At 34.2% G+C, this 21210-nt stretch overlaps 1 protein-coding gene across 2 annotated transcripts in view; it reads left to right on the top strand.

The window, feature by feature from the left end:
- The first annotated feature begins 3692 nt into the window (after window positions 1-3692).
- LOC136977061 (T-box transcription factor TBX20-like) overlaps window positions 3693-21210 on the top strand; it is a 35810-nt gene continuing 18292 nt past the window's right edge. For both annotated transcript variants that reach the window (XM_067272499.1, XM_067272498.1), the window contains exons 1-2: window positions 3693-3789; window positions 8231-8990. In XM_067272499.1, coding sequence (XP_067128600.1) covers window positions 8840-8990 — 151 coding nt within the window. In that variant the 5' untranslated portion in view covers window positions 3693-3789; window positions 8231-8839. The remainder of the gene's footprint in view (window positions 3790-8230; window positions 8991-21210) is intronic.

Below are 21210 nucleotides of genomic sequence, written 5' to 3'. Positions count from 1 at the left end.
AACAAGAGCGAATAACTGAGATGTCGATGGAGTAACTCTCATACCGATAAGTAAGCAGGATACGGGATAAGAATATAATAATTAGAGCAGGTGTGTCTTTATACAGAGCATCTCAAGGACTTCTAACGTCCGTTAAGTCTAATTACGTGTATTTCACACCCTTGAGGATAAAGGTACACGCGATACAGTTCTCAAAGCATTGTTTCCTATGTGACCGGAACACATACATCTTCATCGACTTCTGTTGATGGCTTTTGAAGGTATGGTTATTGGACCACCGCCCGAGATTTTGCATCCCCAGGGCTAATTCGACTGTATTCTTAAAGTGTGAAGCTAAAAGAGAAGGAGCTTTGGTAAAAAAAAAAATCCGGGTACCAATTACATTGAAACATTGATGCTGATTGATACGACTCTTAATGATAGAGTACTTAAGTTTCTCCATCAATGCTGTCAATAGAATTAATCTTAAAAAGTTGGCTGGCTTTTTTTTATTATTATAGGGGGTCCACACCGCGTTAAAAGAATCGAATTTGTAAATTTGGAAGCGGTTACAGTGTTGTGTACATTCGTTAGAGGGCTCCTTTTTTTCCTTCCTTTTCTACCCTCTTTCTCCTACTTTATCATAGACGTAGAGGGATGCTTAACAGAAATATGATCCGAAAATAGGCCTCTTAATGATATTCTTAAGCAAAGAGGAAATGAATCTCGTCCCAGATGACATTTTGAATAATGAGAAGAGGTGCTGAAATGACCATCAAACGAAACGAATCCACGTTTATGATGCTTAGAGGCAGAGATGACGGAAATTTTCAAAAGATACATTAGAGGAAAATGTCATTAGATTGATGTAATAGGATTAAGGCTCTACTTATTACACATTTTTAACTTTTTATAACTATGAATAAACAGGAGCCTATGGGCAAAAGTGTGAATATTCGCTCATCGTCCGAATTAAGGCAGTTTTTTTTTTTCTTCATCTTCTTTCTCGTTTGCTCCAGGCAATTAACGATCCAGTTCGACGTGACCTTCGTAGATCTTTTAATGTAGGTAGTTGCGGGAATATCAACAGGATTAACATCAGAACCCACTCGTTACCTAAATAAATTTATTTATAAAAGTTTGTTGCATATAATTTTCTTCCTTTTACCCTCATTAGTAATCATGTTTTTAAACCGCATTAACGTGTAACAACAGAAAGTTGGTCACGCTTCGTATCGAAAACCTTTAAAACATTCAAAAATTCTTCCCTAGAAAATTTTAAACTTATATTTTTAACTAAGTAGAAATGATTAGAAATGAACTCTTAAACTAAACTTGAACTCGTAAACGGCTTTTGCAAAGCCAAATTAAATTTTCCAACTGTTAACGCCCACTACCCTATTACCATGCACGCTACGATTTAGTGTATTTAATTAAACATGTTGCTAAGCAACAGTCACTTGTAGGCTGAATAGAACAACATAATGTATAACTACAAATTACAAGACAAATAAATGGATTAAGAGTTACGCCATAATCCAAACTCCAAAGGATTTAAGCGTGGAAGTTGGCTCGGTAATTACAACGATTAAGTAGGAAAATTTATAATAATATTTAAAAAAAATTCTTCATTAATTTTATTACTTGAAAAATTTTAACTCATCTTTTAATCATTATCTTTTATCACTTTCTAATTGGGTCATTCTGTTATAGCCTTATAATTTATTTCCCTCCTTCCTTTTTTTTTTGGTCTGTACTATAAACTTAAATTGTTCGAGGGTCGTTTAAGGTTGCTTAAACTCTATAAACCTTCCCTTAAAAACATTTTTATTTTTATTTTTTTTTTTTATTTTTAAAGAGAAGGTGAATCATGTAGGTGGGTTGAAGGCTTAGTTAAGTTCTAACTAGTAAAGTAGCTGTCAATAGAGTGCAAGCGCGCATTTTCCGCTTGAAGAAGCACAAAAAAGCAGTGGGAGGAAACTCAATTCGAGAGAAATAAGACCACCCAAGCTTGACTTCCATCCTGGATGACATTTTGGTATGTTTAACTATAACGTTCGGTGCTTACCTACCGATTATTAAGCGATTAAAAGACCTATTTTTAATTTTTTTTAAATATAATTTACACGTAGCATTATTATTTTAAATAATAATTATAATTTAATTATGCAAGATTTTTTTTTCAATTTGATTTATTTGAATGTCAGGATTATTTAATTTTTCTACTGTTTTTAGTTTCTTGCATTATCATGCATTATATCGTGAGTAGTGTATTTCACTTACTGGAAGGAATTGATGTTTTAAGTTTGAATGTAATAAATAAATTTGATTTTTAAAATGGAAATTTTGCAGTTGCATGTTTAAATTATCAACAAAGATTCGATATAGGAGCCTTCTGCATCGAAGAAAACTATTATTTTTGTTGTACAGGATGATGGAAACGTCACCGTTCACCTGCATCGTTTGTAATGTAGGAGCGAAGTAACTTCTCGATCACCCTGTAAATTAAATTTAGCTTAACGAATTTTAGTTTTTATTATTAATCAAAGACAGTTCTTGCTCTTAACGTGGATTATGTGGTCTCTTATACGAATAGATTTAAGTAGGATCCCATAGAAAATTACTCTTCGGCAAGATTATTTTATTTTATTTTTTTTCGGTTATACAAAGGAATTTTTTCTATATATATTTTAATCTCTACAGAATGGGTAGGACCACATAGTGAGTTCTCCATCCTAGCACACGTCATACAGACATCAGATGTATAAGGTGACATTACGCCTGTCAAGAGTCGTGTCAAAGTTCAAGCGGATCAGACTACGCCACTCTAAAGAGGATAAAATGTAAGAGGGAAAAAGGCAAACAAACAAAGTATTCGGCTTATACTAATCAGAATTCGATCCAAAAAATGTAGAACGGCTTTCTAGAAACACTTCTTAATAGCCACATCACGTCGATAAAGAAAACAAGGCTATAAAACTTTAGATATGTATATACTTTGATATATAAAAAATTTAAATAAAATTTTATAGCCGATAAATATTCCTACAAACCCGAATCGTGATCCTATATTAAAATGTAAGACACATCGACTATACACGATATTTAATGTGAGCTATCACGTAAATCAAATTCTATGAACTACCCTCACTACTTTCGTGATACACGGAATATAAAAATTAAATAGTTTTGTGTAGGAATTATAAAAAGTATTTATAAAACTAAATGCATTTTTCTTACATTTTGCACGAGTTTTATCTCTCCCAGACGTTTTTTTGGGGGGGAGGAGGTTGAAGAACTTAAGAGTTTGTGAACTTTCGCATGTTTCCTCATTCTAGCCACGCAGAGCGGTGTTACGGCATTGGGTACAGTACTACGTGTTAAAATATAGAAACGTCAACAACCGTGTGAAAAATCTCGGTTGTGTATCACCTCCAGAACTTCTGTAATACCTTTACTAACTATTATACCACTCGGACGTGTAAACGAAACGGCATATTATTCATTATTATCAACTGAGAACAGACAAATGACATACTTCATTACTACTGGCTTATGACCCGAATACGGAATGACTTGCGTGAAGTTGTCGGACAGTCGAACCAATGCGTGTAATTTCCGTACACGATCTGGTCACGTGACGGTGTAAAGGGGGTGACAGCTCGAGCGTGCTGTTCCATTGTAAAGCGGCGCAGGGCACCTTCTTCGATACGATCGTACGGAGATACGGTAGGAATGGTGCATAGCGCTGTCAACACAAAAGTCGAACGTGTGGCACGCACCTCCGTTCCATAAACGCGCTTATTACAGGTGAGATTTTTCCATTTTAACTTAACAAACACACTTAAACAAAAATACAAAAAAAAAAAAAACAGAACGATGGTAACGAGATGTCGATTGCACCAGAATATCCAGCTGATTTGCATGATGCACGACGTAGATAAGTATGATTTACGATTCCGTTCAAGGTCGACTTTGTTGTACAAGAAGAATCTATTAATAATTGTCAGTTCGAAATATTAAAACTCAGACGTACGGCCGAATTCGCATCCGTATTATTAAGCCCGCAAGGACTATATTAAGAACGGTAACGGGAGATGCGTTACGAAGGCGATCCATGCAAGAATGAGTAATGGTAGAGGTCTGGGGGGTTCTCTTCCTCGTTACTTTACCAGTACATACGATAAAAAATACGAGTTTTGTGGAAGAAAAGAGGTCGCCGACGTTGCATCTTTTACTAAAGGACATTTAATACTGGAGGAGTGACGAGGGTGATTCTTCGTAGCTTTGTCATTGACGGAGCGATACTGTCTCCCCGTTGGCAGCATCAGTAGCGCTTTGCTAAGTACATGCCGCGACTTTTGTTAATGTTGACGTATGTTACCATAAAGAAAGAGACTAAAGAGTTTTTCGGTTGAACTAAGATAAACAGTACGAGTATCGCGTGTCATCCTACTTAAGTATTTTAACTCTCCTGACGCTTTTAGAAACTGTTACGGTTAGGAAAATAGCTATTAAAATCGGCCATCCAATGAAAACACGCATTAACACGGTTTAAATATCACAAAGCATTAAAAGCCCCCTTTATGTAATATTACTTAACATGCAATAACTTACGTAAGTGATAAAAAAATCGTTACGTAACGTTATACAAGTTACTGTATCGATAATTTATCGATCTATTGTGTAACGGGAAGTTACGATATAATTTTTTAATTATTTTCTTTATATATAGGGCCTATATATATATATTTTAATATATCGTTTATGCGACTGTGGGTTGTATTGGGTGTAAGATACAGAGCCTATATAGTATAATCCTAATAAAGAGCTTAACGCTTACGTGCCATCTGTGATACACGTTATTATTTTTAAACCGGCGATTAATTAAACGTGGCGAGTGTAATTTTACTCCATAATAACTTTTCCGGGAGGTGAAGTATCACTCGGCATCTCCCTCTTGGTCTTAACATGCGAGCGGTTACGCAAGAAGGCAAACTGGTTGATAATTAGGCGGCTAACGCTTTATGGTTTGTGTGGAACAGTTAAAAGGCTGAATTTCCTTCCATTAGCTGCCCATGATATTGTTTCCAAAACATTCGTCTGTCTCCAGTCCCCGATATGTTCGGCGCCAACAAATCTGGACGATTACTTGGCTGTATCTGTTGACCAAACTATCACTCTGCTTTATTGACGAGATACTGAGAATGAGGACTGGCTGACGCCTTTTCTTCCATGCTACAAGGCCCTTTTGATTCATTCACGCCTAGCCTCAAGGCCCTACTTAATAACGCTCCTTTTTTTTATGTACCTTTACTGTAAATTCTACTTAATGGCACTTCTTAACTCTCCGTTTATCTCTTCCTTTTTTTATATTAAATAACTTTCTGGGGACGAAGAAAAGTATAGAGCACTTCTCCAAAATAAATTGAACACTATGCGTGTATGTGCTCTATGACGCAATGCGTTGACCTTGCCAAGAGCCTTGCCTGTAAGGTGGGTGGCCAAGTCTTGTCTTCGCTTCTTCAATAATGTCGTCGTGGCACCGGAAGAAAGTTAAAACTTGTCATCGACATCTGCCAGTTTCTTATTTCTGTCTCCGTCCAGACCGCCTGTCCGTAAAGATAAAGATCGAAAGATTTATCAAGTTTTAACTAGCCGATCCTAACTAATTAGCGCGGTCGTATAAAACACATTTTAATACAACCATTAATGAAAGGAAGTCGGGGCCCTCCTATGGCGCTTGGTACTCCTCTATTTCCGTCGCGTTGGCGAGTGAGTGCATTGATAAAACCGTGTTTGGTCTCCTAAGTTTTCCCAGTCAGTGTCGTTATCTCACAGACACCATTATGTCGCTAAGTAGTGAGGGGTACCAGATCTAAAACAGCGGACAGACGACTTGATCTAGGTTATATGGACCAACACGTTGACCGGCGCCACATTTGAGTCGTTGGCTGTTCGAATGCAGTCCCTCTGATACCAGACCCTCCACTTATTAAGTGCAGACGAAAATGGCTTTTGTTTACATTACCTAGAAGGACAATTATCGACGAGTTTTTAACACAGTTTCTACTGTTAAATTGGGTCTAACGCTTCGAGTAAACAGTGTTTCCTCCATAGTGTTGTGATAAATTTCCCTCTTGTCACAGGTTCAGAATTTGCGACCGAACTAGAATTATCCTTATAGATGACAGCAATGATTAACGTCGTAAAAAAGTTGTTTTTCCTCTCCATCACCTTAGAAAAACTGGATCAAAATTGTTTTATGCCTCTCACCAACTGATCCTGATGGATAAATAAAATAGTTCTAGCCTTTTTTTTAAACTCTTAAATATTTTTTCTTCTCTCCTATATCTAGTCAATATCCAACAGGAAGGGTAAGCAAAGGAAACTGCCAAAGATACGAAAGATGCTGAATATATTAATTATAAGAGGCCATTTTCGAGTTTTAGAAGGTCGCGTGTCTGGATAGGCTATTGCAGGACGTAAACAGAAGACGAAATTAAATGCTGTACAGCTGGTTCCTGTACTCTAGCACCTGTTAATGGCTTAGGGTTGCACCAAGATCCCCCAGGCACACTTCGGGTCATTACTCACCCTCAAATGACCAGTTTCGCTTGATAGCCGTCCATTGTTGTGTTCTGTGGGAATGATGACCGCCACAATTATAAGAATTCCGTTGTGTTTCGATGACGTCGCTATGACGTCGGTAATGCTAACAATGGAATAAGTGCGAACTATAAAGGTAGGTTGACCATCATCGGGGTGGTCTTCACCCGCCAAATATCCGCATTGTACGAAGTTTTCTCAGTCGCAAACGAAATTAGATAAGGTGCGAGGGCCTCTTTTCCAGGCACGAATACCCTATTAATTTCTTATAAATGTAAATTAAGGTATAACACGACTTAACCATCCTTCTTTCTAAATACAGATAAGAAAAATCTTAATTGATTAAATTGTATAAATGGTGGCTCGTCGATAACTCTCTGTTCCTCCCCTAGATGGCGTGGTTTCATTTTTTGGAGGCAAACTGCTTTTGGCTCCCGAATAAATTTATGTTTTCATGTATTTTCCTTTATAGATTTGGAAAAATGTAATAAATTTTACTTTAAAATTCACGTTTTTCCTTCTATAGTAAGCGGTTTAAATACTGCAATCGCAAAGTTACGATGGGAAAGTAATATTTTATAGTATTATGTCCTACCTGAGAGGAAATTGCTTCAAATATCAAAGAAATTTCCTAAAAACCTCCATCTTGACGTTTCATCTGATAATATCTATGTTTCTGTCGCATGCAGCAAGGTAAAAAATGTTATAACATGTGAAAACAGCGAAGAGAAAAAAAAAGGTCCCCTCTTCCCAGTGCATAATGAATGCCCCTCCGAGGGGAGAATTTCCTCACATTAATTTTATTGGGGAGAAATACTTAAATAAACTATACCTTTCAACTATAAGTAAATAATAAGATAAGGATCCCTATAAGGGCGAGCGCTGAAGGAAATCGTCGCAATGAACCGTACGAGAGAGGGGGGGTGCTTTTCTTCAGCTGTAAGGTACTATTGGATTCGAGAATTCTCATCCCCTTAGCTTAAATAATATACGTGACTTGAAAAATTAAACTTAGACTAGAACAATTATGGTTTTCACGTGGTTTACATTGACATGTGAATGACGACTGGATAACCTATTTAAATATTTAATTTTCTTTTGTCTTTCAATCATGTTTTAAACCGTAATTTCAATGTAATTAAATTTTAAACACGTCAAAATCATTCAGTAATGCAAAACACGCTATTATGCTGTTGTTTACTCTGTAAGTTTCCCTATCTCGGAGATCTTACAATACTCGAACACAACAGGAAACGCATGATTCGGTTAAGAAAACATGATTTAAATCAATGCAAAGTTGTGAAATCCTAGAAATTTTCGTCAATTTAAATCATTACCACGCAAGTAATACGTAAAAATATGAATTTAATAATAGTTGGCATCCATTCTTTTGTATCTTATCGAAGAACTGCTGTGGTTTCGAGAGAGAAGATTCGAAACTAATTTTTCTAATTGTTTTTTTAATCAATCTAATTTGTCAGTAAAGAGGTCTGACCTTTGCAAAGGTGCTATTTAACTTGTTTTTTTCCGAAAAGCAACGCGATCTCGGTGATGAAATTCTCTATTTAAAAACACAAATAACAGTTCAACTCCAAAATTTTTTTAATACTAAAAAAAATCTTTTTTTCTAATATATTTTTAGGGAAGAAGCCGAAAGATGGAAGACGTCATCGTCGAATTTTTTTTTCTTTATTATTTTTAATTTTTAAACTGTAATCGAAACCGGCAGAACCGATGGATCTCCTCCCATTACATAAACCTCAGCAGAATGCATGACAAATTTGTCAGCACCGTCAATCGAAAGATGTCAGTCAAAGAGAGCGACTGTCTGTCTCTCCAACGCCCCAACGTAACCCTAATATCAGCGCATTAGAGCAGCATAGAGGGAAGAAAATTAGCTGTTGTGCACCTCCCAACATTTAGCAACCCACCCACTCCGGAAAGTTGTAGAGGCATTACTCCGCCCATCGCGGACCAACACCGACCTGTAACAAGCGCCACCTATCCGTGGGTCTTGCACTAGTGCTGCCGGTGTTGAAACGTCACCATTACGGCAGATGTTGTCGCCGGTAGCGTCATGGAACACGGTCTCCCTTGAAGAACCCCGTAAAACTGAGCATCGACGCCTCGGGATACTGAGACCGTTCTCGGACTATGTAAACAGCAAATAAAGCTCTCTATAAGACATTCGAACACGTGTAAAACGGGACAATCTTTTCGTAAAGAAGTAGTAACGTCCGGTACGTGCCCCATGTTAATCTGCGACGAAGGCATCGGGATGCAAGAGTCGCAGCCAATAGGTGCTGTGACCAAGTCGACCATAGGCCATCGGGCCACGGACTTCTCCATAGCGGCCATCATGTCTCGAACGGGACCGCTAAATCGCAAAGACAAGCTACAAGGTAAGTCCTCTCGTCCCTTCTAAATGATTAATAAATGGTAGCACCTAGAAGTAGCGCGTGCATTCTGAAGCTCCCTTCTCGTACGCGCAATTGGCATATTTCTCTCATCTCGAACCGAAAAAAATTGAGATTATTCGAGCCTTCCTCAATAGAAAACTCGTAATTTTAAGAGCTTATTTCTAACTTAAATTAATGTTCCGGTAAGATTTCTATGTCTCTTGCAATCGAGGGTGCCTCCAGAGTTCTAGGCCTATGTTAAAATTTAAAATAGCGTTATTTTAAACCCGTTTAATAATGTATTTATATTAAATTCTCAGAGGCTGGTGAAATAACTCATAGAAATTCTTCTCGGTAACGTAGAATGCCGATACTTTGCAGTGATGGTAGCAAAAGTTAAGAAATTCGAGATCTATGGTAAGATTATCTTCTCCCGTCGGGCCTTTGCACAAATTGTTTAACAAGGAAACGATCCTACACCTTATCGAGCCAGGTGGATCAGTAAATTGAGCAGATGCACGATTTGCAGGAAGTCTAAAGCCTTAATTTATTAGTAGAGCTATAAATTATTTATTCTAAAAAAACCACCGAAGATATTTGCCTACTAGGCATTAAACTATATGATAAAAATCAGCATATCCCCTGTTTAGTAATAAATAATTATAAAGGAAAATATAACAGTTGACTTTTTTATATAGGCAGGCTTTATAAGAACTTAGGTTTATATTGCAACGAGGATTTAAATTTTGATAAGACGAGTTCGAGAGACATTCTTGCTGTCTGTAGTAGTTCCTACCGTTCCATCCAATTATAGCGGATTGGTGGGAGAGAGGAATTAATCAAGTTAAATCAGTGCTGCACAGTTAGGTCTAACAACCTTTGCATTATTAAAGACTCCAGTGGCTCCTGCTTCTGTCCAGAACTGGAGACAGTTCCGCTGTCATGCATCATTCTATCTATCAATTCCGTGTCAAAATTGTTGTAGGCCCCACTATAAATCGTTATAACATTCTGTTACTCGTCTTGTAATTTAAATCGTAACGTTATAAAGAGTATTTCCTGATTGTCATCCACTTTTTACAAGGTACCATTCTTCTCCCGATAACCATCTTTGACTGTTTTTTTTCTTTTTTCGTTAAGGATTTACGTTCTAATGGTTTCTGGAAGGTGAACAACAAGAAAAATTCGAAAAGGCAAAAAGGCTTATCATGAAAATCGCGAAGGCCTCTTACGATTGACTTGATCTATCTACCATTGATTTATATTGATGAATTCTTATCAAAAGTAACATTCTATACTTTTTTCTAACTGTTTAATAAATTCAAAATCCATTAAAGTGACATTGATAAATCGACTTTAATGCAAGATTTTTAATTCATGAATAGTTTCTTTAACAATTTAATTTTATAGAAATAACCTCGATTGATTTTTTTATAAGAATCCAATTTTAAATTTCCTTTTTTCTTAAAATAGAAGCAATTGTTTTTAAATTTAAAAACCTCGAAAGGTAAATTTTGAATTTATGCATAAACTAGATTACACTTTATAAGCTTAAGACTATTTAATTATAGTTCTGAACTAGCTTTTGAAATCTAAATTTTAAGGCTAATTAGGCTACTTCTGTTGCATTATATGATGCATAGAATGCAATTTCTGGATGTATTTAAGCCACAGATCTGTTTAGAATGCTTATTTATAGGCCTATTATTACTTGTCTATTATATCTAGCAAAGAAAAACGCATCCTAGTTAATCCCTTTATTCCTATTGAAAGTTAAGCCTCATTGGCTTTAATGGCCTTCGGATATTGCAGAATATCATTGAGAACCAACCAATTCTAATATTTATATAAATTTCTAACAATTAATGATGTCTGCGGAGAATTTTAGGCTATTTTTTAAAGTAAAGTCGAGACTGTGATACGATCCAGTCATTGTTTCGGTTTACTAAAGACTTGTTTGTTCGTCCTCAGAAGGATTTTTTTATATTATTTTTTATAATTTTATTTGATTTAGGACATTTATTTTGAATTTATTTATTTATCATCGGTCTTCTTTCCCCCATTTTTCTAAAAGTCCTCCCAGTTTAGTCCCGTCTAATTTACGAGTCTAAAAAGCTCTATAATTGATATATAAAAAAATAGAATTTGCTGTATAAATCCGGGTTAAAAGTCAACTGGCCATATACTTCTTCTCGTTAAATTTGATCTTCCTTGTTTAACAATCTGTCCATCTCCCACACATCAACACTAGTAGCTTATCGCGTTAAGTTTTGGTATTTGGTCGCGATTTTAACAGTTTATCCAGGATAGGTTGTCACAGCGATCCGGGATCTCGGCATCTGGGATATGTTTAGGCCTCAAACAACACTTTACAGTTTTAAGTTACACTATACGCTGACATAGGTTGGTTCCATTTACAAGATCTATCGCCTTTTCCCTCTTTTTTCCTCGTCTCTGACAACAGATTTGTGAGTTTGGTTTATTAGTTTTACTCAATATGAGGTACTAAAACGTGGCTAAACCCTATCGAAAGCCTGATATCGGTTACAGTGAAGATAATTCTCATAGTACGTATACATTCTACAATAAAAAAAAATATTGTATTTACATACAGGCCTAACTTTAATTGCTATTAAGAGGCCTCAACAGATTATAACCTGTTTGAAGCCTCCCGAAAGAAAGTAGCTGCAATCCTATTGCCATATTAGGGCCTATTAGGTCTACATAACCGTAGTTTTAACAGCAGGATGCGGAAGATCAGTTAAGATGAATATCCGAGATTTAGGTTTTACTAATGAAAATTCTGAAATAATTAAAAATATGGTTTCGTATAGGGCCTTTCATTTTCTAAGGCCCTACAAGAAGTATTTGATATTGAAAATAATTGAGGTCGAGAGCAAAAAAAAAGAAAGTTAACAGAAGAATTTCTTGCAAAACCAGCTTTATACACTACACGAGAATGCCTAATCTGATCAGAATATCGTATCCATAAACCTATATCAAGAAGATTTAGATCAATGAATTTTGGAGAAAATGCAAATGCTTTTTAAAATTAAAATGAAAACCATTTTCTAACGGAATAATTTTAAAGAAAAAAGAAAAGAAAGAAAGAAAAAGAAGATCCATTTGTTTCGATTACACTTAAAATTGATTTTAACTTTCTTAAATCGAAGGATCATATTTTATCTTTTAAAATCCCAGTCGTAATAAAAGGGAAAAGTGGTGCCGTAGATAGTTCGCGTGTAGAAGATATAAAGAAGAGCGTGTCTGGTCTACTTTCTTCCTCAAATTGCTTGGATGTAAGTCTATCTGCTAGCTTTCCACACGGAAACGCTTAGAGAGGTTCTCCTTCCAACCTCAATCCTCACCCGAAACCAAACACAAACAACCTAATTGAAAACAGGCGAGATTATTGGTCATCGATCCGTACTGCACCCCTTTTTCTACGAATAATAAATCTACAGTTTCCAAACAATAAGATGTATATACTTTAATATTTTACTTGTTTACATATTTGGATCCGATGTTAAATATATATATATATATATATTTTAATCGTTTTATTACTACATTTTGAATTTCTCGTAAATTTTCTATAATTGAATTGTTGTGGAACTTATTGATCAGATAATTAATGTTAGATATACAGATTAGCTTTGAACTTTGACATATAATGTCTTCTTATCTTGTTTTGTTTATCTAAAGACCACAAACGCTCGATAGCTACTATTGTTCAAAGGGCAAATTTGGCCCTTTGAGCTAAATATAATGATCGAATATGGGAAATTTCAGAATTAAAAATAAGCTTATATATATATATCATTTAAAAAAAGAATTGATTTCCTATCAAATTATATAATTTATTCGTAGATTTTTAAAGTATCTGAGATTATGTAATATTCGATGTTTACAGAAATATTTTTAAATATTCTTTCTCTTACTGGACATATTTCTGATTAATAACAGAAAGAACCGATATTTATCATTTTAAAGTAAATAAATACATGATGCAATTTGAAATTTTCGATACTAGTTATATAGTAACTATGATGTAACTGTTTATTGTAGCCTACCTGCAGCTTACTCTCTTAATGTGTATAATTATCCATTCTACTCGGAGACATTAGAGAAAAAGTTTACATAATCGATCAATTCGTTACAGAATAGCAACCAATTGTCGTGTAGAAAGAATAGAACATTTTTATATATGTATATACAGCAATTGGGATGTTAAAAGCCACGCTATAGAGTTGGCATTTATGAATTAAACACTCGAAAACTGGACCCGACTTCCACTTCATGCTACATCAAGAATAAAGTGTGTGAGAAACTCCCCTTCCTGGATCTACTGCTTAATGATGATTTAACACGACACCAAGCTCTGCATAGAGGTACTCCTATATGGATAGTAGCAGGAAACGAGCCTATACAACATTAGATAAGAAGAGAATATTCAAAAGGCTTCCTATATTCATAAATTTTAATTAAATCTTGATAAAGGGACTTGTAGAGTTTTAAGATGAAGATATCTGGGGGAAAAAAAAGAAGATTACGTATTAATTTATATGATCTAAAACACGAGTAGGAAGATTAATCAGGATACAAATCAGTTAATACGTAACAGATAGGCTGGTAAGGATATTATTATAGTAGCAAAGTTTGCATAATTAGAAAGATTTTTGCTTAATAAAGATAGTAAGCATCCTTCGTTGCTTCATTAGCCACATATTCAAAATTTCTTGGCAACTATATGCAGGTTGCACATCCGGATTCTCGCAGCCAACATTCGGGGTCATTAGTTGATAATTCTGCTTCACATTTAACATGCCGCTCTCGAGATTTGTGAACATTTCTCGTACCGTAAAGCAACAAAGTCGACTTTGTATTAATCTCCAAGGTTAGGTGTAGACCATCACACGCGGAAGCTGTTTTCAACGCCACATCCTCTACATTCAGGTATATTTGTAACCGTTCCGATTTATTTATAACTTAAAAACAAGGCGACAGAAATGTGTTTTTGATATACGATTGTCATTGAAATATCGCTTTCATTAAAAAAAACAAGTGGCTAATGTTTAGGTTTCTACATTTTTTAAGGTGTTTGGCATCTTAAATATTGCTTCTTCTTCTTCTTCTTTTTTTTAAATCTAACATTGCTCAAACGAGTTTATTAAATTTACCTTCTAATTTTAGTTTAAAATATAATAAATGTTGAATATAAAATACTAAAAATGGATCTAATTTCTTTAGAAATGACTGAAATCCGAATCGTCATTTGAGTTAAAAACTTAGTTGTCTTCTCACCCCAAGTTATTATAATTCAAGTCTTATATATATATATATATATATATATATATTTTTCTTTATGAAATTTGTAAGAGTTTTAGTAGGCCTGTAATATTACATCCGGCATTTATAACGTTTCTTCTACTTAGATTCTCTTTATAACCCTTACTTGCTACACCCACTAAAAGGTTCTTTATTAAGACTCGTGCGTTAATTTACTTAGAATTCCACCCAAGTAAATAGATTATAAAGCTTTTATACATGTATATTTTAAATAGATTTATTTTACTATACATAATTAAATTTCCGAAAAGCTCACCTTAGGTTTTATAAATCGGTGTTTCACTCTTCTCGTGAGAGGTTTCTCTAATGTTAACAAAGCACAATGGATACCACGTTTGGTCATGGACATTAAACATGTTGTGCTATCTATAGCCAGGTAAAAAGAACAATAAGGTTTGTCTCAGCAATCTCGAAGCAATCCTTTTGCCATGGATCTAATTTGTTCCCTCTTAAGATGACCTTAAGAGGAAGGAGGGGAGTGAAAAAAAGCACGACTAATCTCACATTGGATTGACGTAACGAATAGTGAACTGTCTTCGGGATTTCAACTGATTTGTCTTAACTGACTCACTAAAGTAGACTGATTACAACGACATTGCCCCAAGCCTAATTATAGTTCTGGTAAATATAATTAGCTCTTGAGTGACAGCGGTGACATCCGTTTGGAATCACATCGAGATGGAAAATAATCATTAAAAGAAATTCTGTTTGTTATATTTTAATCCAGACGTATCATTACATTAACAGCTCTGTGAAATTGCAAATGGGTTGGTTAATTCAACCGTGAATTATACAACTGCTACAGAATTGCAGATGTGTAGTATTGTTGTTGTATCAACATTATTTATATAGTCTATATGCGAAGGAGTGTGGAGAAAAAAAAAATGGCTAACTGTGTGTCACTCGCTAATGTTTCCCATTTAAAATTAGTATGGTTGCTAAATATAACTTTTGACAGAGTGCAGCTACTGTTAAAGTAATTTTTTGAATGGGTTAACTCGAAGCTGGAGATAAGTTTGTGTGTTAATATCGAAAGTTTAAAATTTATAAAACCTGGCGCCATTGTTTTATCGTAGGGCCTGGCTATTGGCGCCGCCTTTGATGCCATTCTACAGAATGCTGTGAATAAATAGGGTAATTACGTGACCGCCTACGTACATGCTGATTATTCGCAAGGCACCATCCCGACTCCACCTCAACTTGGGGGAAAATTTTAATTACGTGAAGTTCATGTTAACCTGGATGAATTAAATGACTAGCCAATAAAAGGTCTCTCCCACGAGGACAATCAATTTGCATCGTATATTAAACACCGCGTATAATCTACCCAAACTGACGATTGTCTGCGAATAAATGATGAACGAAACGGGGCCTATAGGCCAGAAAGCAATTTAGATGAAGAAAAGGAAACGTTTACATCCTCAAAAATCTTCATTATCATCCCTTAAACTTTCTAGGCCTCAACTGTCTTTATATGTGCATATTGCTTACATGTCAGTTCCGGCGAATTACATGTCATGTGCGAAATGACAATTAGGGGGTCTTTCCATCCGGCTTTTTGGATATAATTCTCACCCCCGACAAGATTAGACACGGGTTAGGGTTCCCTTCAGCACTTTCTCTGACGGACCCCAGTGAATTCCTAGCAAAACTTCTCCCCTACAATTCTTAGATTTTGTCAAATATCTCCGCTACCATAATTTATGAACCCAATTATATTTGCGTCTAATTCGCTTGGGTTTGCAAAACTCAAGCCAAATTATACAGGAGACTTAAATCTAAAAGTAGATACTCATTAAAGAAGACATCTAAATCTCATTCTACATTTAGATTCCCCCCTCAAATTAGACTTTAATACCGAGCTGTGGATGGACTGAATTTCTTTTATCTCGAACGCGTGCCCAAAGCCAATAAAGTCGAAAAAACCTGCCTATTTGGTCTCAATTATGGGCCTAAACTCGGTAAACTTCGAAAGTTACACTTTATTATCTCTGTCAGATAGCGGAGGAAGCTGGGAATGCAGCAATCTTCATTAAGAATCACTTCAAAATTAGCCAAATTTTCCGTTAAAAGCGTTGTTACAAACAAAATTAGGCCAAATAGTTTAGTTGATAAGCTTGTTAACTTACCTATCTACCTTTTGTAAATGTATTCGTCGACCATTATATCAGAAAATTAGGCACATATCTGCCATAATTTACAAGCACGCTAGCTAAAACAGTCTAAAATGTCTCTGATCAATAGCCTATAGGCCTAATAACCATAGAGAGCGGGGAAATTTTATAATCCTCATAAATTAGTATTACTTAGCGCTCTCTCTATTAGGAAATTATCCTCTTTGAGGAGTAATTAGATCTGGACAATAATAGTTAGTATCAGTGTCAAGTCTAATTTAGCTCGATTATGCTTAATGTTTTCTAAATAAATTAAATCCACTTAAACCTATTATAGAATTAGTACAGGCCTAATATGTCCGGCTGTTTGCGGTGCTGGAAAGATAAATCAAGTTAATAATGCTAAATCTATCACTAGACCTATAAATCCTAAATCTAAAGCTCACATTACAGTTAAAGTACATAACTGCATTCATCTTTTATATAACTCGGCTTTACGTCACTAAAATTTACATTTAAAACTAATATTTTTTTCTCTTTAAATTAGCAAATAAATTAGTAAATCTTAGTGAATTGTTTATTGGTTGTTATGCTTTATAGATTCACAGACTTATTCCATAAGACATTAAGCATTTTCGCTCATTTTTATTATAAATATTAGCCTTTTCTCAAGGTAAATAAACGAATTTCTAAATTTTTCTTCCACTCTAAGCTTCAAAGTAGTAAATTTTTCCTATATAAAGGCTCTAAATGATCCTAAATCGTTAAATTAAGCAACCGAGTTGTGTTAAGTCATGAAGCTTACAATGAAAATTCTAAATTTTTGAATCTCTTCTTAATCGTTTTAGAGTTTAAATATTAATATATATAGGCATATATATATATATATTCTGACCTTATTTTTGTGTAAAAATTACTAAATTATAATTATTAATTACCCATAAACTTCATGGCCTAAAAATTATTTAATGTAGTTTAAATTCGTAAGTTTAATCATTTGTGTGTAAAAATTCGCTGGAGAAAAGTGGAAAAAAATAAATTTTAATCGTTTTAAATCTTTATTTATAAAGTGAAATTTCGAATTAAATTAATTTCGGGTTTAAAACTTAACGAATTTTACCTTTAAAATGCTCCCGAATTCTCCACTTCATCATCGAAGAATTTAGTATCTCGCCTATAGACGATGGCAATCGATTTATAAATATGCACATATATTAAAAAGAGAAGAAATGTTTTTTTAATAGGAATTATTGTAGATGCAAATTTTGTAATTTCGGCAAATATATTTTTATGTAACGTATATCTGCGAAATGCCATAACCGTATTCGCGCAAACATCGAAATCGTTAAGGAGAAGAGAAGATAAACTAATCACATCGGAGAAAAACATGCTTAATTAATTTTTCTGGTTTCAACGCTTTGCCTTTTCTTCCAATTAAACGATCTGCTACCGAAAGATAATAATTAGAAAGCTTATTATCATCGAAACTGTACGCAATTATGAAGTGTTACTGTTAAATTAACGAAAAATGAGCGAATTCCTCCAAATTTCGGTTAAGTTTTTTTAATGCATTCAACGAGAAATTTCTTAATAAACTAGTTTTAAATTTTTAACTATTTTACTATTTAAAAGATAGAAGGAAGCTTACCTATGTCACAAAACCGATAACCAATGAAAGATTTCTGCCCCCTTATCTTTTTAAGAGTGGGCCTATTGGCAGATGTCAGCTTTGAAAAGCATCCCAGAGACGAAAAGAGAGTCATCTACCATTTTTATCCCGACTAAATGCTGAACACATTTATCATATGTGAGTGTGTCAGTTGTCAATGTGATATCAACCACTAGAATAACAGAAGGCGGAGTGACAGCAATTCCTCCTCTCCATATAAGCTTAAATCCGAAAATCTGTAGAGAGAGATTTGATATATATATAAAGCATATATAGGTAACAGCAGCTAGAATAGCCAGAAAGTGTTGTTATCCTGTTTATAGATTGAATGTCGGTCGTGTGTAGTGTAAGTAGCAATGGCTATTTATGATCCAAATAGCTCAAGAATAGTTTGTTCCATCGAATCGTGAAAGATTTACGTCCTGAAAGACGTTAACAGTTTCTGTAGATCAAAAGGTCGGTTTGGGTAATAAAAATCCGTTTATGGTTTTACTTAAATTGTATAAATAAAAGAAAAAGCCAACCACTTAATCTAATTCATGATAGATTTTTAAAGTTTATTTTACTTTCGCTATTACTTCGTTCCGGAAATGACGTTTCTAACGTTACTGCCAACGGAGATTTTTCGCCTTCGTCGACTCTTCTTATTATTCTAAGATATTTTTAAATAAATCTGCTTAAAAATAATTAATTTTATAATGTTTATTAAGCGCAAATTAGTCCTAAAAATCTAAGGCCTAATGATTGTATGTTTTGCTTGTAATTATCAACTAATTCGAAAGGAATATTTTAAAATTTACCTGAATCAGTCGACCGAGCAAACTATATAATTAAACGTAAACTAAGTCTATAATCCTATATATTTATATGCCGTATATCTTACACTTTACTGCATATTTAGCATAACATATAAGTTTAGATAATGCGAGACCGTATTTAGGCCTACACCATTAATTAATATAATAAAGGTTCTTTAACATCCGCTACTTATCTTTAGGCAAGTATAGAATAGTGAAGTATTTATCAATAGTTAACATAGACTATGGAGCATTAAATTAGTATACAATAGTGTAAATTGACTATATTATGTACTAATTTGGCGCTATACGTAAAGCTTGCGCTCAATTGGCCTACAATGTTGATATTATTTAGGATAATGTAATGCTACATTATGCAGTGTTTATTGTATGCTAATGTATCTTATATCGGTTGCATTATGCTATATATTGTAGAAGCTTTTAGACCCTATACAATGCCTTTTAGGCCCTGCAGTGCAATGCCTTGTATCCCCGTAGCCCTATACAGTGTAGAATTAACATAAATTTTAATTAAACCTATATTGAAACTAGTGTTACAACACTGATTGTAGTTGTCATTAAGCCTATGTATGCAGTTGTGATTAATACTGGATATGTTTTTACGTGCGAATAATTAACATTTATTTCTAAATAAATAATTTTATGTAGGTCTACAGATGATCTACATTTAGGTTCACCTGAATATAGCTTACGCTAATGAATTATTTAGTAGTTAATGTATAGGATATGGAAATGGTCGTACACCTAATATTTAGTCGTAGAAGAGTAGAACCATTTATAATTAGAGAAAATTGAGTTTGTATCTTGAGACAATATACAACCGCATCTAATGTATCCTATTTACAGACTATATATACATTACATTTAATTTAATTATATCATTAATTAATGCAGGAAATTCTCAGTACTTTAATATAGAGCAGAAGGCATAAGAAAGGATGGTATAACCACTTTCTAATTTTTTTAAAAATAATTTTATATTATTAAATAACAACAATTTGAGGGAATTTAATGATTATGGAATGTTTAAATAGTCGCAATGTTTACGTAGAAGTTCGAAAATGTAAACGAATATGAAGGCAAGCGAGCATTTATCCGTGTCGTGAAAACGAGTAGGATCATGGAGCAGGTCTAAGTAATTACTATAATGATACTTTAATCCTATATTTTTACTACTGTATGCACTTATTCAGTTGCAAATACACTCATAATCATTTCTCGTTGTTTTAAGGTAGTAAGACTTTACTTTTTAAATTGGCCATAAGTAGGATCGGATGGACGAGTGAGATGACGAACGTGCATTTCAATACCCGGCAATTATTTAAAATGATTCAGTTGGAGCCTATTTTCTACAATAGAATTTAAAATATCATACGTTTCGCGTGTAGATTCTCAATAATCGAATACTTTCCCGTGAAAATTATTTAATTTACTAGACGAAACAGAAGGTGTGACTTCGGGATAAAGGTTGCAAACCGAACATTTTTAATTTATAATAATCAACTTAATAATATTATAATAAGCAGATGATTATTAATTATTGTAATTTGCTTAATAAGATACAATGCAGAAACAAACTAATTGCATTTAGCTTGCCCAATTTTACCTTATTTTTCAGAATTATACGGTTGTATTTATTGTTAATTCGTATCTTTGGTCAATTAGGCTACAGAACTTTAAGGTTTTAAAGCAAATAATAGGGATTTAATGTATAAATGTGATTAATAATAAGGCTTTAAGCTATATTTACGTGTAGATAACTGATATGTGCATAGATTAAATCACATTTAACTCATCAATTTTGTAGAAATTACTCTATAATATCATTCAATATTATGTTTGTTAGATTGATAGGCATAGTTGGATATTGTATAAAATTTCTATAGTAAATACAGAGATGCATTGCTTATAACTGCAGTAGTTATAGAGCTACTTTAGTGTAACCTATCATATGAATTGTAACTTTCAATTAGCTCTCAAACTGCAATGTATAGAATTATAGGCCTTCATGCCTTAAATGATTGCCTTCTTAACGCTAAGTAGAAATGACTATAAAATGAATAAACAAAACGGAATTAAACGTTACAAAATTCATGGTCTGCAGCAATTTATCTTCTTAGCCCTTTACCTTAGGTGTAGGAAGAGAATTACTCCTTATATCCTATACAATTAACGAACTCCGACCAGGTCGTGGGGGTTAATTCCCTAACATCCGGGTCGTTTGTCGGTATCCAAACCACCACAAAAGGATTAAAGCCAATTTACGAAATTAT

The sequence above is a fragment of the Centruroides vittatus genome, unplaced genomic scaffold (assembly GCF_030686945.1).
Source record: "Centruroides vittatus isolate TY-2023 unplaced genomic scaffold, ASM3068694v2 contig_439, whole genome shotgun sequence".
NCBI lineage: Eukaryota > Metazoa > Arthropoda > Arachnida > Scorpiones > Buthidae > Centruroides > Centruroides vittatus.
The sequence above is the reverse complement of the archived record's forward strand: the minus strand, read 5'-3'. Positions and strand labels throughout refer to the sequence as shown.